Source organism: Eurosta solidaginis, chromosome 3 (assembly GCF_040869045.1).
Source record: "Eurosta solidaginis isolate ZX-2024a chromosome 3, ASM4086904v1, whole genome shotgun sequence".
Classification (NCBI taxonomy): Eukaryota; Metazoa; Arthropoda; class Insecta; order Diptera; family Tephritidae; genus Eurosta; species Eurosta solidaginis.
The window spans coordinates 240073542-240091729 of NC_090321.1; the positions used below are offsets into that span (position 1 = coordinate 240073542).

General features: G+C 35.6%; 1 protein-coding gene across 1 annotated transcript; it reads left to right on the forward strand.

The window, feature by feature from the left end:
- The first annotated feature begins 3062 nt into the window (after window positions 1-3062).
- Window positions 3063-3965, forward strand: LOC137246112 (MORN repeat-containing protein 5-like). Its single transcript, XM_067777206.1, has one exon. It carries the CDS (start codon window positions 3063-3065, stop codon window positions 3963-3965), a length of 903 nt encoding a protein of 300 aa, XP_067633307.1.
- Window positions 3966-18188: the final 14223 nt, after the last annotated feature.

An 18188-nucleotide genomic window follows, 5' to 3' on the forward strand; every position in this document is an offset into this window, starting at 1 on the left:
AATACAGTAAGAACAAATAAGGAAGTCTAAGTTCGGGTGTAACCGGACATTACATACTCAGTTGAGAGCTATGGAGATAAAGTAAGGGAAAATCACCATGTAGGAAAATGAACCCTGGAATGTGTTTGTATGACATGTGTATCAAATGGATGGTATGAAAGAGTATTTTAAGAGGGCCATGGTTCTATAGGTGGACGCCATTTAGGGATATCGCCATAAAGGTGGACCAGGGCTGACTCAAGAATTTGTTTGTACGATATGGGTATCAAATTAAAGGTGTTAATGAGGGTTTTAAAAGGGAGAAGGCGTTTTCGAGATATCGACCAAAATGTGGACCAGGGTGACCCAGACCATCATCTGTCGTGTACCGCTAATTTATTTATATATGTAATACCACGAACAGTATTCCTGCCAAGATTCCAAGGGCTTTTGATCTCGCCCTGCAGAACTTTTTCATTTTATTTTACTTAATATGGAAGGTGTCACACCCATTTTACAAAGTTTTTTTCTAAAGTTATATTTTGCGTCAATAAACCAATCCAATTACCATGTTTCATCCCTTTTTTCGTATTTGGTATAGAATTATGCCATTTTTTTAATTTTTCGTAATTTTCGATATTGAAAAAGTGGGCGTGGTCATAGGCGGATTTCGGCCATTTTTTATACCAACACAAAGTTAGTTCAGATAATTACGTGAACTGAGTTTAGTAAAGATATAGCGATTTTTGCTAAAGTTATCGTGTTAACGGCCGAGCGGAAGGACAGACGGTCGACTGTGTATAAAATCTGGGCGTGCTTCAACCGATTTCGCCCTTTTTCACAGAAAACCGTTATCGTCCTAGAATCTAATCTCTTACCAAATTTCACAAGGATTGGTAAATGTTTGTTCGACTTATGGCATTAAAAGTATCATAGATAAATTCAATGAAAAAGGGCGGAGCCACGCCCATTTTGAAATTTTCTTTTATTTTTGCATTTTGTTGCACCATATCATTACTGGAGTTGAATGTTGACATAATTTACTTATATACTGTAAAGATATTAACTTTTTTTTTTTTAATTTGACTTAAAAAATTTTTTTTTCGAAATTTTCGATATCGAAAAAGTGGGCGTGGTTATTGTCCGATATCGTTCATTTTAAATAGCGATCTGAGATGAGTGCCCAGTAACCTACATACCAAATTTCTTCAAGATACCTCAAAATTTACTCAAGTTATCGTGTTAACGGGCGGACGGACGGACATGGTTTAATCAAATTTTTTTTTTCAATACTGATGATTTTGATATATGGAAGTCTATATCTATCTCGATTCCTTTATACCCGTTCAACCAACCGTTATCCAGTCAAAGTTAATATACTCTGTGAGCTCTGCTCAACTGAGTATAAAAACGGAGCAGGCGATTGTAGATGCGGAGATCGCAATATCATTGATACCACAGGAAGAACAGAAGCATGCAAGACACATGTGCAGGGAAATCATAAAAAAGGAGGTGAAAGCACAGGAGGGACAAAAATCTAATACAGAGGAGAAAACAATAAAGAGTTTACGGCATAAACTGAGGAAAAACAATATTGTCACAACGAAAACGGACAAAGGAAACACCACTGTGCTAATCGAAAAAGAGAAGTATATATCCAAAACCGAAGATCTCATAGAGGAAATAAAATGTCTTAGAATAAGAGAGGATCCCACAGATGAATACCAAAAACAAATCAAAGTTGCTATAAAAAATGCAACAAATATAGTAGATTCTAACATGGCACATAGATTGGTCCAAATGAACTCTTCGGCTCCTCCACTGATTGCGCTACCAAAAATCCACAAGCCGGACACGCCAATGAGGCCCATCATTAATTTTAAATCGGCACCATGTTACAAACTGTCCAAATATTTAAAAACGATATTGAAAGATACTCTGGATCTAAGGAACGAATATGCAACAGCTAAAACAACAGGGCTAATAGAGAAACTTGAGACGGTAGAGCTAACAAAGAACAGCAAATTGGTATCTTTTGACGTAAAATATTTATACCCATCAATACCACTATCGAATACTTTGGACATAGTTAGCTTAAAATTAGTTCATAATACAAAAAACAAAGTGAAAAATTTGCAAATCACAAATACGCTAAGAACCACTTTACGTCAAAACTATTTTCAATTCAACAATAAAATATATAAACAAACAAACGGTCTTGGAATGGGAAGCCCCACATCAGCAATTCCTAGGGAAGTGTTCATGCAAAATCTGGAAGAAAGGTACATACAAGAGATGAAGTCCAAATTAGGCGTGTCATTTTATGCTAGATACGTGGATAACATAATATGCGTTTTAACTACTAATAACGAAGAGCTTGTACTGAAGTACCTCAACAAGCAGCACGGAAATATAAAATTTACAATAGAAACCGAAAAAGACGGAGGAATCAACTATCTAGGCCTCACGATAAATATTGATAAAGAAGCCAAACGATTTAACTATGACATATATAGAAAGCCAACGGCCACCGACACAATAATACATAATACCTCAAATCACCCCAACAGCATAAAAATGCAGCATTAAGCCACTTGGTACATAGACTTGAAAGAACACCTCTTACACAAGAGGCATATAAGAGAGGTCATATATAATGTCGCTGCAAACAACGGATATAGAGAAGCACTAGTAGATAAGCTCAGAATTTGTTCGCTTGACAAAGAACTCGGTCGTATTAACCATAATTCAATCAATTTCGCCGAATCTCCGTTAAGTCAAGAACACCAGAACTGATTTGTTGATTTTACTAGCACAATTTCTTTCAGTGTATGGCGCTGCATGGAGCTGTCAGATAGAGAAGTCTAGCTGCAACATTAGCAGAGCTGCATGCAGAATTTATGCACATCTATTGGAGACTTTATAGATAGCTCTATATTTTTTTTTCAAAAAACGATTATTTTATGACGTTTGAAAATTTGCTCAATCATAAATAAATTTCTTCATATTTTTCAATAATCTTCTTTTGTTTTATTTTGGGAAAAATAAACATATCATTTCTACATAGCTTTCATTTATACGAAATGCAATTCATTACCGGCAGTCAATTTCATGGCAATTACAACCCCGCTATCCATTGCATAGATGGATTTGGCAGTTATATATATCCAGATGGTAGTGAGTATAAGGGGAATTTTAAGAAAGGAAAATTCCATGGTCATGGACAAATAATATTGAGCAAGCCATATAGTTTTACATTTGTTGGTATATTTGAGGATGGAAAATTGACAGAGGTGCATGATATGATTTACGGTGATGGACTACATTTAAAAGCCACTTTAGATGCGCAAACAATTGATTTCTCCAATTGGAAATATTGCTCAGAGAAGGATCGACGTTATGCTTATGAAATTTCCGGTGGACTAGGACCATCGGGTCAAGGTGTATTTATGAGAAATTTAGATGCAAATAGTTATGATACCGGTGGTGGTATATACAAAGAAGATACCGAATTTATTGTGAAAATTCCACCACCATTCTTTTCGATACGCTTTTTAGCATGCGACAAAGAAAAAGATTGGATCATAAAAAATTGTCGTAAAGGACCTTGCGATCGTGATGCTATAGTATATAGTCGTATTGAACCTGCACCGGAAATAGGTCGCAAAATTTTGAATGCCAATTATTTGGCTACAGAAATATTAAATAATTGTAGCTGTAATCAACGTTACGATAGAAAGTTGTTGCGTGACGAATTGTCGGAATCTATAGAGCCATCAGCGTCAGATATGCCAACATCACATTCAACGAGTTTATCCAGTTTTAGTGAAAATACTTTGGAAATTACGGATCTTGCAACAAAATGCCGCAATGAAGTACGCACTTTGACATTAGATTTAACCGAAAAACAGCCTGGTGGCGAAGTGGAAGAGGAATTAGTGAGACCATCGTATGTGTATCAATATTTTGACAACGAAGATGCTTGACGAGTCATCAGTTTTTGGTTAAAATGTTCACTTTTTGGAATGATTTTTATTGCTACAATATACATCTTTTTTATGTACTACCGACTGTTTTTTTTATATTTACTGCAAATTTGTTTTTTGGTTTCGGCTTTACAGTCCAGTAAATCAGAAAAACGCCTTTTTTTATTTTATTTTATTTTTTTCGCCAACGTTTCGACTTTTTATTTTGGTCTTCTTCAGGGCCTAATGACAAAAAAATTAAGAAGACCAAAATAAAAGGTGGAAACGTTGGCGAAAAAATAAAATAGGTGTTTTTCCGATTTATTGGACTGTAAACCCGAAACCAAAAGACAAATTTGCAGTACAATATACATCATACTACCAATAGACAAATGTTGTATATATATTAACCTGGCCTTATTTGATCAAATTATAACTAAATCTAACTGCAATTTTCATTACTATAATGTCAGTTGAAAGCACGGCGTCGAGACAGAAATAGTTCAAGTGCGATTCGTCACAGATTAGTTTATGCGTATAAAGAACTAGCTTTACCCGGCGTACGTTGTAACGCACAGAGATCGAAAGAATGTTGCGTTATTTTTTCTGTTTTATTTGTTGTTGTTGTTGATAATTTAGTTTACTGTTCTGTAAATTGAATTTTGAACGCATATTTGGTGAGATTTTCGTTTAAAACTTTTTATTATTGCATCGTACTGTAATGCATGTGGGTACACAATATTTTTGGTTTTTTCATTCGGTGCAAAGATAAAAATTTTTTTTTGGCGTTCCAACTCTAGAGCAAGCAACATATAGCTGTCCTTCCTGTTGATCGTTGAACCTATAGCCAAAATTTGGTGATGATTGAAGTGTGGGAAATACGTTTCCATAACGAACAGACACACAGAATTTCTATGTCGACCTATCGAAAAAACATACGAATTTAATTTATTTTATTCCCTTTTCAAAATTAGCAATGGGTATAAGTTGGCATTTACAATTTACTATTCTCATTTCTATATGACGCATTCGCATTTACAATTGACGCTTTCTACTTTTCTTATTCCTACCCTGTAGTTTAGCAGGTCAGCCACAAAGCAAGAGAATTATGCCCTTTGTAGCAACGATTGAAAATATCAACGATTGAAGATATCAATATTTTCTAAGCTTTGAATTGAGAAAAAATTGTTTGTTGAGAACAAAAATTACAAAAAAAAAAAAAACATTTAATAGTTCTAATTTTTTTACGAATATCGAATAAAGCGACTTAAGATATTGTAACGAATCTTGGGAAATTATGCTTATTTGCAAAACTTCTGCAAACGTTCGACTACTATGAGTGTACTTCACAATAACTCTTACTTCACAACTAATTGCGTGTTTAAATCAAACTGATTACTGACCACTCAGCTTTCGCTGCTTTTATACTCTCCGTTGCCTCGTTCACCCATTTCTCCTAAGGTCTAGTAACTTCGCGAAGTTACCAGCCATATATGTGCATGTATATTTGTAGTTTATAGTCTCTCGGATAGCCATAGGCGTGTCTATATGTGAGTACTACTTCGGCTGATGGTGAGTATTTGTCTGCTGTCTTGTATGTACATGTGTAAATGATGATTTATGTGTTTATGCAGCTTGCTTTAATGTTGTTGCGCCTTTATTTAATAACCTTAGGGATGTGAGTATCAATAAGTGATGCTAATATTTCTCACAATATGTACATATATTAAATATGAAGGACTATGCACAAAAGAGACTTACATAAATTTGCTCTAATTATTGAGAAATGAAATAAATACAAAATAAAATTTTAAGTTAAACGGTTTTATTGAAAACAATATTTACATTAAGAATTAATAATACTAAAAGCCAGAAAATAGTTCGGTACTAGTCATCGCACTCCTCTTCAATCTACGGCGTTGATCAGACAATTAAATAAAAGCTTGGACGAGTCAAATTTCTATTGATAGTCATAAGTAAGACCAACGAACCTTAATCAGGTTATACTACGTCTTACATTTTTAAAGTATTTCAGACTGGACCTGTGGAGACTTTCATGATGTCCAACTTCGAACTGAGCGCGAAACTCGAGCAAGACATAGGAAGCGAGATATTTGCGAAGTACTTAATTTTGAACAACTCAAGGCGCCCACATGCGACTTATCATGGCCTTTAATACATCAACATAATGTTAAAATGAAGGCGTATGCAAGCTTCCAAGTCTTATTTCAAATTCCGAGGTCGAAAACGGCTGGAGTAATTTTAATTTTCTTAATGAATCAATTTTGAATACACGATTTTTTCAGTGCCATAATAATTTTGAATAATTTTTAGTTTTCAATTTGCTGGTGTACATCGCATGGTGGAATAAACAGGTGAAGCATGATTCAATCACAAGAGGTTTGCTCGACAGACAAATTTTTTGACAATTACGGCCATTTTGCTCCCAAATCGAATTGACATCCGTTAACTGTGTTATTTCTTCGCGAATTTTTGAAAAATTTTAGTAGTAGAAAGAGGAGGCAATCAGTTTACAATTACCGGATAAGTACTGATCTGCATAGTTCCTTAGAACATTTTTTTAAATTTTATAGTAAATTTATTAACTATGCCTCGATCCATTAGTATGGCTGAACATTGAACATAGGTTATTTTATGAAAAATGTGGACACCAAGAAATCGTGGACTTTCGTAAACCTATGAATATACGAAACCTAAACCAATTCAGGATTCATCGTTCAACGTCAAAACCTCGACTATTAAAACGATTCACGTAAAAATGTCATTAGTAAATAATGGAGATGTCATAACGAAATGTACTCATTGAGCATGTTAACTTATTCAGGTAAAAGTCTAGAACAGGAGTCTACTGCTAGTACGCGTCCAAAACTCTTGAGAGAGGTGACCTCGACAAGAATAATCCGAAGACGGAAAAGAAAAATTGTATCTCTGTCAGCAGATATTTGCAGTTGAAGTTGGCAATTTTCATGTGTTTGTTGTAATGTTTTTGTGCACTGAAAAAGATTTTGTGTACAAAGGGATTTTGCAATCATTTAATTTTGATCCTACCTCATTGGTGGACCAGCCAGGGTTATTTTTTATAAGCTCGGCTGAAGGCCGCTAACGCAACCCGGGGTAATTTTTCGGGTTTTCGTCAATATCTTTTGAACGAGCTTAAATTTTTATTTCCGCCTTCGAATTATTGTTATCGAGGTCAATACGCGTCTTTTGACACTTCTCTCGATATTTTTGGGCGCGTATTAAAAGTCGACCTTCTGTTCTATTAATTCCGTATGTGCGGAACATTCGCCGCCATTTAAGAATTTGGGGAATCGGTTTATATTTGGAATATTTTGTATATACTTATTTCATATATTCGGATCTCGTGAGGTAGTATCAAATGAACGTATTCCGAATATTCTAAATTAACGGTTTATCCGGAACGCTTCCATGAATACTTAATGGAAAAGAGCTTTCCGAAATTTCAAAATAAAAAGGTGAATACTCCCTGTGTAGCAGGACCGCAGAAAAGCTTAACTGTTCTGTTAAAGTCAAGATAGGAATATAAAGTTCTAAGACAATAAGCCATTTTCTTTTATTTTTGTTTTTATCAGTTCATTGCGGCTGCTGAGCAGCGTATCACCCCATGTCGGCTGCCTGTTCAAAATCGTGCTATCTCAAAATATTTTTCAAAAGCTTCTCAATTCAGGATTTGTCACAAAACCGCCCTATATTAGAGTTAGATTGAAAAGAACGCTTCATCTCAGAATGCTTTTCATTAACTCTCACTTATGCTAAAATGCATTGAACTTATATTCATACAGTGAGTTTTTGAAACAAATTTTGAGATATTGCTTTTTTGAATAAAATTCTAACGTACGGCATTCTTCAAACAATTTCTGAAAGAATGACCAAACCAACAACTTTATCAATTCACGAAACATTTAGTATAAAATGAATTATTTCCCCAAAACTTTTGGCATTTACAAATTTATTATCACTACTAATATACTACCAAAGATACTTTTCTACTACAATTTTTACTGAAGGGGATTGAATTATTCCCCGTTTTCCTTACTTCGTAAAAGTAATCCGTCCAGATTTTTCAATTTGGGAGTGTCAAAGATCTGTCATTATTGGAGAACAAACCTCTAGTAATTGAATCATGCAGGTGAAGTAAGCCGTCAATTGTCTCGCTCTTAATTCTTCTTTGTTCTGTCATTCGGCTATCTGAAAATTTTTCACCAATGTTGTACCCGAAAAAATGTTGTTTTTTTTTGCATTTTTAAAATAATATAATAAAAATAAAAAAAAAATATAAAATATCCACTATTAGTACTCTTTTTCACATAAACTATTAGGTGAGTATCGATGGACCTTAACTGGATTTAATTACAGAAATTCATCATTGAGGGTATCTTTGGTGTTGGCTAAGTAAGGCCGTGCTAAACTAATACTTCCATATTTTTGATATTATCGTTATATACATATGTTTAATTTGTTCCCAAAAAAATTGATTCAGGTCTTTGTTAAAACAATCTATTTGCATTCACGTCATATTCAACCAAGGATCTTCCCCTGCACAGTACTACTGAAGGCTTTCGAAGAATGTTTTTCTCATTCCTACAAGAACCCCAAAATTGTCGTATTATACCTTATTTTGAAAAAACTTCGCCTAAACAGTGGTGTTCTATTGTAACTCACTGTTGCTGTTTAGCCCTAAAAATCAGAACACTAGGTTAGGTTAGGTTAAGACGGCGTGCGTTAGTGTTACCCACACTTCCACTCGGAGACATTTTTGTCCATTGTGAGTGCCCTCAGTAAGTACAGGGTGGCGGCAAATTCGTTTAGCCCCATTACCTCATAGTGGTCCTCAACGAACCACTTGCTTTCCCTGATGAACCCAAGAAGAAACGAGGCGTCCACCTTCCCAACATCTGCCAGGCTGTTGAAGAAGAGCCCAGAAATCTGAGCCTTCTTCTTTGCAGCGCCGGACATCGGCAGAGAAAGTGGTAGATCGACTCCTCTTCCTCCTGATCCTGACAGCTTCTGCAGAGGGAGCCTGTTCAGAACACTAAGATGAGAGGAATGTTACACTTAAGTTTATTATTATATATTAGAAGAGCATATGTTTTAATCCCGACTCTCAACGATAAATCAATAAAGCAGATGAATATGTCAATGAATTTTAAGGGACGGAAACACATTTAAGACTATCGCGATCACTTCCAAGTGTGACTGTAAAAATTTCATCGAACCCGAAACCCCAAAAGCAGAAAAGTTCATTTAATACTTTGGGAAAAATTTAAACAACGTGACATCAGGACGGACAAGGCGACAGCTGTTTCGATTTTACCTTGTAAATTTCTTCACAGCCTTTTCTCCCGGGGGTGGGATTTGAACCCGGACTCCTACGATGGTTGAAGTGTTACAAACACATTCAGCCACGTCATGCCTTAGTTTTTGTAAATAACTGACGTACATATGTCTTTATATGAATAACACATGTGTCTTTTATATCCGGTTTTTCAATGAAAGCTTCAACTACAGTTGAAATTGAGGTCAGTTAAAGTGGCCAAATTGAATTTTTTATTTTTATTCGATCCTAAAAGTAATGTTAACTCGCACTGTTGCTTTGTATTCAATTTTGCATTGGCATTAGGTGGCACTGATATGCTGAAAAAGGCAATTTCTGTAATGACTTTGGTAACAAGGTATTTATTTTTCTACTCTTATTTTTTCAAATCGGGTAAAAATTTTACTCCCTTCTGTCCGTCGAAAATACATCACTACCGTTTCAGATAGCGTACATCTTCGGTCTTTTTATACTCAGTTGAGCAGAGCTCACAGAGTATATTAAGTTTGATTGGATAACGGTTGGTTGTACATATATAAAGGAATCGAGATAGATATAGACTTCCATATATCAAAATAATCAGGATCGAAAAAAAATTTGATTGAGCCATGTCCGTCCGTCCGTCCGTTAACACGATAACTTGAGTAAATTTTGAGGTATCTTGATGAAATTTGGTATGTAGGTTCCAGAGCACTCATCTCAGATCGCTATTTAAAATGAACGATATCGGACTATAACCACGCCCACTTTTTCGATATCGAAAATTTCGAAAAACCGAAAAAGTGCGATAACTCATTACAAAAGACAGATAAAGCGACGAAACTTGGTAAATGGGTTGACGTTATGACGCAGAATAGAAAATTAGTAAGATTTTGGACAATGGGCGTGGCACCGCCCACTTTTACAAGAAGGTAATTTAAAAGTTTTGCAAGCTGTAATTTGGCAGTCGTTGAAGATATCATGATGAAATTTTGCAGGAACGTTACTACTATTACTCTATATGTGCCAAATAAAAATTAGCAAAATTGGATAAAAAACACGCCCACTTTTTAAAAAAAAATTTTTTTTAATTCAAATTTTAACAAAAAATTTAATATCTTTACTGTATATAAGTAAATTAAGTTAAAATTCAACTCCAGTAATGATATGATGCAACAAAATACAAAAATAAAAGAAAATTTCAAAATGGGCGTGGCTCCGCCCATTTTCATTTAGTTTGTCTAGAATACTTTTATTGCCATAAGTCGAATAACAATTTATCAATCCTTCTCAAATTTGGTAGGAGCATAGATTCTATGACGGTAACTGTTCTCTGTGAAAATGGGCGAAATCGGTGGAAGCCACGCCCAGTTTTTATACACAGTCCACCGTCTGTCCTTCCGCTCGGCCATTAACACAATAACTTGAGCAAAATCCGATATATCTTTACTAAACTTAGCCCACGTACTTACCTGAGCTCACTTTTTCTTGGTATAAAAAATGGGCGAAATCTGACCATAACCACGCCCACTTTATCGATATCGAAAATTACGAAAAATGAAAAAAATACCATAATTCTATACCAAATACGAAAAAAGGGATGAAACATGGTAACTGGATTGGTTTATTGACGCAAAATATAACTTTGGAAAAAACTTTGTAAAATGGGTGTGACACCTACCATATTAAGTAGAAGAAAATGAAAAAGTTCTACAAGGCGAAATCAACAGCCCTTGGAATGTTGGCAGGAATACTGTTAGTGGTATTGCATATATAAATAAATTAGCAGTACCCGACAGATGATTTTCTGGATCACCTGGTCCACATTTTGGTCGATATCGCGAGAACGCCTTCACATATACATCTAAGGGCCACTCGCTTTTAAAACCCTCATTAATACCTTTAATTTGATATCCATATCGTACAAAAACATACCAGAGTCACCCCTGTCCCACCCTAATGGCGATATCTCGAAAAGGCGTCCACCTATAGAACTAAGGATTACTCTCTTTTAAAATACTCAGTAACACCTTTCGTTTGATACCCATATCGTACAAACATTCTAGAGTCACCCCTGGCCCACCCTAATGGCGATATCTCGAAAAGGCGTCCACCTATATACCTAGTGCCCACTCCCTCTTAAAATGCTCAGTAACACCTTTCGTTTGATACCCATATCGTACAAACATTGTAGAGTCACCCTTGGTCCACCTTTATGGCGATATCTCGAAAAGGCGTCCACCTATAGAACTAAGGATTACTCCCTTTTAAAATACTCATTACCACCTTTCATTTGATACCCATATCGTACAAACACATTCTAGAGTCACCCTGGCCCACCCTAATGGCGATATATCGAAAAGGCGTCCACCTATAGACCTAATGCCCACTCCCTCTTAAAATGCTCAGTAACACCTTTCGTTTGATACCCATATCGTACAAACATTCTAGAGTCACCCTTGGTCCACCTTTATGGCGATATCTCGAAAAGGCGTCCACCTATAGAACTAAGGATTACTCCCTTTTAAAATACTCCTTACCACCTTTCATTTGATACCCATATCGTACAAACACATTCTAGAGTCACCCCTGGCCCACCCTAATGGCGATATCTCGAAAAGGCGTCCACCTATAGACCTAATGCCCACTCCCTCTTAAAATGCTCAGTAACACCTTTCGTTTGATACCCATATCGTACAAACATTCTAGAGTCACCCCTGGCCCACCCTAATGGCGATATCTCGAAAGGGCGTCCACCTATAGACCTAATGCCCACTCCCTCTTAAAATGCTCAGTAACACCTTTCGTTTGATACCCATATCGTACAACTAGAGACACTCCTGGTCCACCTTTATGGCGATATCTCGAAACGTCGTCCACCTAGGGAACTAAGGATCACTCCTTTTCAAAATACTCATTAACAGCTTTCATTTGATACCCATATCATACAAACATATTCTAGAGTCACCCCTGGTCCACCTTTATGGGGATTTCTCGAAAAAGCGTTCACCTATAGAACTAAAGCCCATTCCCTTTTAAAATACTCATTATCACCTTTCATTTGATACCCATATCGTACAAACACATTCTAGAGTCAGCCCTGGTCCACCTTTATGGCGATATCCCTAAATGGCGTCCATCCATAGAACTATGGCCTACTCTCTCTTAAAATACTCTTTAATACCTTCCATTTGATACACATGTCATACAACCACATTCCAGGGTTACCCTAGGTTCATTTTCCTACATGGTGATTTTCCTTGTTTTGTCTCCATAGCTCTCAACTGAGTATGTAATGTTCGGTTACACCCGAACTTAGCCTTCCTTACTTGTTTTATTTACTTCACCTGGTGATTCCACCATGAAAGAGATCTCGCATAAAAAAATGAGAGAGAAAAAAAAATCATAGTTAGCTGTGAAATAAATTTTCTCGCCGTGACGTCACGCTTTTGACAACATGTTTCATTGCTGACGCAGGGTTCAGCCTTTATTTCAATCGGAGTTTTTTACTCCGCTTTTACCTCCTACTACATTTTTTATCTCTAAGGTTTATTTGGGTCGAGTTGAAAACTTAATAGTATTACTACCTAATATCTTTTGGTTGAAGTTTTCATTGTATATGTATGAAAATTGACGATTGGATGAAATGACGTGAATTCATTGTTCGTATCTTCAGACATGTTTGTTCACATTTACTCACAGTTTTTGTACTTTTTTCGTACCAAATGAGAATAGAAGGAGTAGAATGTAAAATGTAAAAAATTTGTCCGGGCGCGATCTGTTAATCCTGCCAAAATTCAACATATAGCACTTCTTGAAGTTTTATAAAAAATGAAGTACATTGAGTCAGTGAGGTCAGCTAACCCTATTTTGCGATAACAGTCGCCAATTGGGAGCACCAAGCGAGGTCAAATCTTCCTCCAACTGTCTCTCCCAACTCAGTAAAGGTCTTCCCTTTCCCCTGTTTACAAACTGCCGGAGCGTATTCGTTCATCCGCATAACGTGACCTAGCTAGCGAAGCTTTCTGTTTTTATTCGCTGCACTATCGTAATATCTGCGAACAGCTCATCATTATACATCCTTCGATACCCGCCGTCGACATCACGGATAGGGCTATGAATCTTCCGGAGATGTTTTCTTTCGAATACTCCAAGAGCCAGCACATCTACTCTCGACACCTTCCCTGATTCCGAGCCATACATCAGGACAGGTATGATGAGTGACTTCTAGGGCGAGAATTTTGTTCGTCGAGAGAGGATTTTACTTTTCAATTGCCTAAAGAAGCACCTGTCGGCAAGAGTTATTCTCCGTTTGATTTCTAGGCCGACATTGTTTTTGCTTTTAATGCTGCTTCCCAAACAGACGAAATCCTTCACAATCTCGAATTTATATCCGTCAACAGTAACGTGGCTACAAAGGCCGCGATGACAGTAAATACCTCGTATTGTCCACATTTACTACAAGACCCATTTTTTTTTGCTTCTTTATCTTATACCAACTCTTCGCTTCCATGTTTGAACAGTCCGGCGGGTATCCCGTCATTACTTGGCACCTTGTAATTTTTTAGCCGTGATATTGTCATTCTCGCTTCGCCATAGTTGGATGCCGGAGCATATTTTTCATCATCGGCGATCGGGATATCGGTTTCGTCTTCTCCCACACTCTGTACGTCAGTTATTCAGTCCTTAAACCTTTTGCCATTAAAGGAGCATGAAATATGTATGGTAAATCGAAAATAATAATAATAATATTTTTTCGCGATAAATATCCGAGGAGATAGAGCCCACTTTTCTTTCAGTATGTAGTGTGCTAATGGGAGCATTAATTGGTCATCCTACACGTTTTAGGCCGACTCCATGTGCATCTGATAAGGAAGATAACTTTTTTGCTGAGAAACATTTCATGGCAAAAACACAATTGAAGGGTTTGCAAAGCCACCAAATCAATTTGATATTAGTTGTTAGGCCGCTTTCAAAAAGGAAGAAAAATTATACTCCGAAAATTTAATTTTTACTCAGTTAATAGTTTTAAATACTCCGAACACTGGTAGCGAAATATGAGAGAAATGTAATAATCGAAAAATTTCAAAAGCGCTACGTCATCAAACTTTTTTCTCAAATTAAATTACAAATACAACAATTACGGAATGCGGGATCTTGGCACATTTGTTTATGGTACATCATGGCTAAATTATATGGTAGGCTCATCTCATCAGCTGATTTTATTTATCTCATTGCATGGTCGATGGGATTGTCAAAAGGAAATAGAGAATGCAAACCGTAAACAAAGGTTACAAAAACAACCAAAAAGCTGTTGTTTTCATTTAAGTTTTTGACGTGATTTGTGTCTGTTTTGAAAATTAAATAAATTAATTTTCAAATTTAATATACATATTTACAAATAAAAAATTGTAATATAAATAAAAGAAAAAAAGAAACATGTCCAAGTGTTTGATAATTAGATAATTAGATCCCTCCTTGTCAAGGGTTTTAAGCATCGGTGAGGCTATACCGTCTGGGCATACTGCTTTAGATGTGTTAGCAAATGAATTCTTCAACCTCTGTGGCGGTGATGGTAATAGAAGACGCGCTATGTTTGCGTCCATGTGCGTGTCTGATGGCCTTTAGACTTGCAAACAGAAGAATCATTAAATTTGCTAAAGTGGCGGTACAAACTGATTTGTTCTGCATTCGATCAGCACCAGTTCGGAGGAAAATGTTTGCGTTGCGGAACTTTTTCCCATTTTTTTTGCAGGCATATATCGTTAGCTTAATGTGAAAACGTGCTAAGTCACTTTTTTTGAAAAATTGTTTTTTAATGCAGTTTTAAACATGAATTCAAAATACATGGATCACAAAAAAAAAATATATATATTAATTTTTAATTTTTACGTGCTGTGGGCAATGATGTGTAAATGTGCTAAGTCGTCATATGTTAAAAAAAATGTGCTAAGTCAACCTGTCAATAATATCAATCTGAATTACTAGTCATTTCTTTGTGCACGCATGCTTTGTTGTTGTTGTATTAACGATAAAGATATTACCCGAAGGCTTTGGGGAGTGTTACCGATGTTGATGGTCCTTTGCCGGATATAGATCCGGTACGTTCCGGTAACAAAGCACTATTAAGGTACTAGCCCGACCATCTCGGGAACGATTTATATGAAGACATTAAACCTTCTAGGCCGTCCCGCCCTCCCCACCCCCTAGTTCCATGAAGAACTTGGGGTCGCCAGAGCCTCGGCTGTAAATGAAACAGGATTCGCCACGGTTAGGTGAGGTTAACAATTGGTTTGGAGAAGCTATATATTGCGCTGGCAACCCCTTGAGAGGGTTGCGAACACAAACCCTTGAAATTGTATTCACCCAATTGAGACATGCCTTTGGTGTTTGATAAATGCTTTGCTCTGGCCATAATCTGCTTCAATTCTTACATGTCGATAACTACATGCTTTCTTACAGACTACATAGTTAAAAATATAAAACAATTCACGCTTAAATTTACATATTTATTAAAACTAATAGTAGTGTTATTTCGATGAATTGATTTTCTAGATGTACAGTTCTAGTTATAGGTTCATTCATAGCATAATTCGTTTTATGAGTTATTTCGATACATAATCTATTATGCCGAAGATCACGCAATGGAATATATGGAATGAACAAATTAGATAAATCAGAGTAATTCGTGCTAAAGTTTATTACATTATAGGCAAGCATGAGTGAGATAAAAGTTCTTCTGACATGCAAAGCCTGAAGACCAAGCAGTTTGTGCCTGCTGGTATATTATGGGAGGCCGTCTGGCCAGTGAAGCATACGTAAAGCAATTTTTGTAAAAATTTTTTTAAACTTTCTCAATTTTATTAGATTCATAGAAATGATTCCATATTATTAAGCAATATTCAAGACCTCTTCTGACCAAGGATCTATAAAGTGCCTTCAACGTCATAGGGTCCTTAAATTCACTTGTGTTACGTCTACTGAACCCAACCATTGCAACAAATTTTGAAACAATGAAGTCAATGTGACTAGAAAAAGAGCGTTTGGAGTCAAAAATTACATCTAAGTCCCTACTCTATTGACAAGGATTAAGAGATTTAGCATTTAGTTTGTAGATAAAGTATGTGGCAGTTGTCTTTTTGGCATTTGTTTGAATTTAAAAATATATTAGAAATAGTTTGACAGTTAAATAGTATTTTTTGTGATATATATAGTTTTAGTGTTATCTTTCAATCATTAAATGGGTGGAGTGATGGGGAAACATATTGAGTAAAAAGTGCTAAGTCGGGAGAAAAAATTTGTTTTGAGTGCGGAAATTGTGCTAAGTCATAAAATAGCTGATGGGTTAGCATACATGATTTTTATTTATCTTTTTCAAAGCTTCTACACTTAAAAGTATTGCAACTAAGGTATCCTCATTCACAGTTTAAAAAAATTGGTTATTTCAAAAATTATTCATTATTTTTCGTCTCCTGTAAAATTTGTAAATAGAGACTTAGCACATTTTCACATTAAGCTATCGATATACTCCTTTTTGTCCTGCTTTAAAATGTCAGTTCACTTTTCAAAGGTCTTCCCAATGAATGGTGGGAATTAGATCAAATAATGACATCCGAAGACACACTGCTCATACTCAATCATCACGTTGACAATGGTTTTCCATAAGGACTTTGATATCGAGTTAAAATGCGTGGTTTTTTTTATCTTTTGAACAGAGCACACTTAAGTTCCAATCGGCAGGCATAATTTCCGTGCTTCTACCGCTCGTAAAGCATTTAGTAATTAGTAGTCGTTTTATTCATCGTTGAATTTTCAGCTTGATTACCTTCTTATCTCACACCTTTTCTAGACGAGTTAAATATTGCATAGTATTTGACGGCCACCCACAACGTTGCCAAGAAAATATACACGTTTGATAATCAGGACTAAATTGAATACTGGTTTTATTTAGTTTTCTTGGATCCACTCAGGGTTTTTTTTTTGAAAGAGTGGTCGAAGGCCGCCAGCGTAGAAAGATGTTCTGCGTAAAAATTTATTTATTTATTTGTTTGTGGACTACAATGTTGCAATGCTTGACACAACAATGGACGTTTCTATTACATTCGCATAGCACCAATACACAGATTTGGACAATCTAAACTAACATATTTTGTTGTTGTACAGATGAGCCAACCATATAGTTGAACCATGGTGTACATTTTTTCTTATACCGAAGTGCTAGTTCATCATATGAAAGTGCAATTACATATGAAAATCAAAAACGAACTTTATTTATATGTTAGGGCATACGAGAGTGCCTTGAAATTTTTTTATATTTGAAGTGTACATTTTTTTATTTGTGCCTATGATTCACGGCAACACGAAAACAAAAATGCTATAAGTGAGCAGCTCTGATTATGACAAACTTGTTGAAAACTTGAATTATTCTACACTCTCTACGAATACTATTTATTAATTTCTAGTTTTTCCGAACTGCCAAAAACGCCATTAAATTCATGAAGATCCACAAGAAAATTAAAAAAAAAGTTTTTTGGGTTAGAAATAAAAAGATATTTTTATTTTAAAAATATACTTGATTAGTACTTATTTTTTTTTATATTTCGCAACCCGATTGTAAATATTTAATTTATGCAATTACAAAGATTTTATTAAAAAACTTTGTTGCATAAAAGACAAAATTGACTTTAGCAGCAGTATAAATAGGTTTTTGACCATTATTTGCTTAGTGCAAAGCTAAATTACACTCCACTATTTCGGCTCAACGTTTCGCTAAGCACCTTAGCTTCTTCAGGAGCGAAACTGATTTTATTTTGTAAATTTTTTATCACAAACCAGTAATTTTACCACAACAACAATGTACATAAAAGAAAGTTATTAAAAGAAATTTCGGTTAGAATTAAGTAAACAGA

Coding starts and splice junctions, on each gene's coding strand:
- LOC137246112 (XM_067777206.1), top strand. CDS start 3,063: ATGCAATTCATTACCGGCAGTCAATTTCATGGCAATTACAACCCCGCT.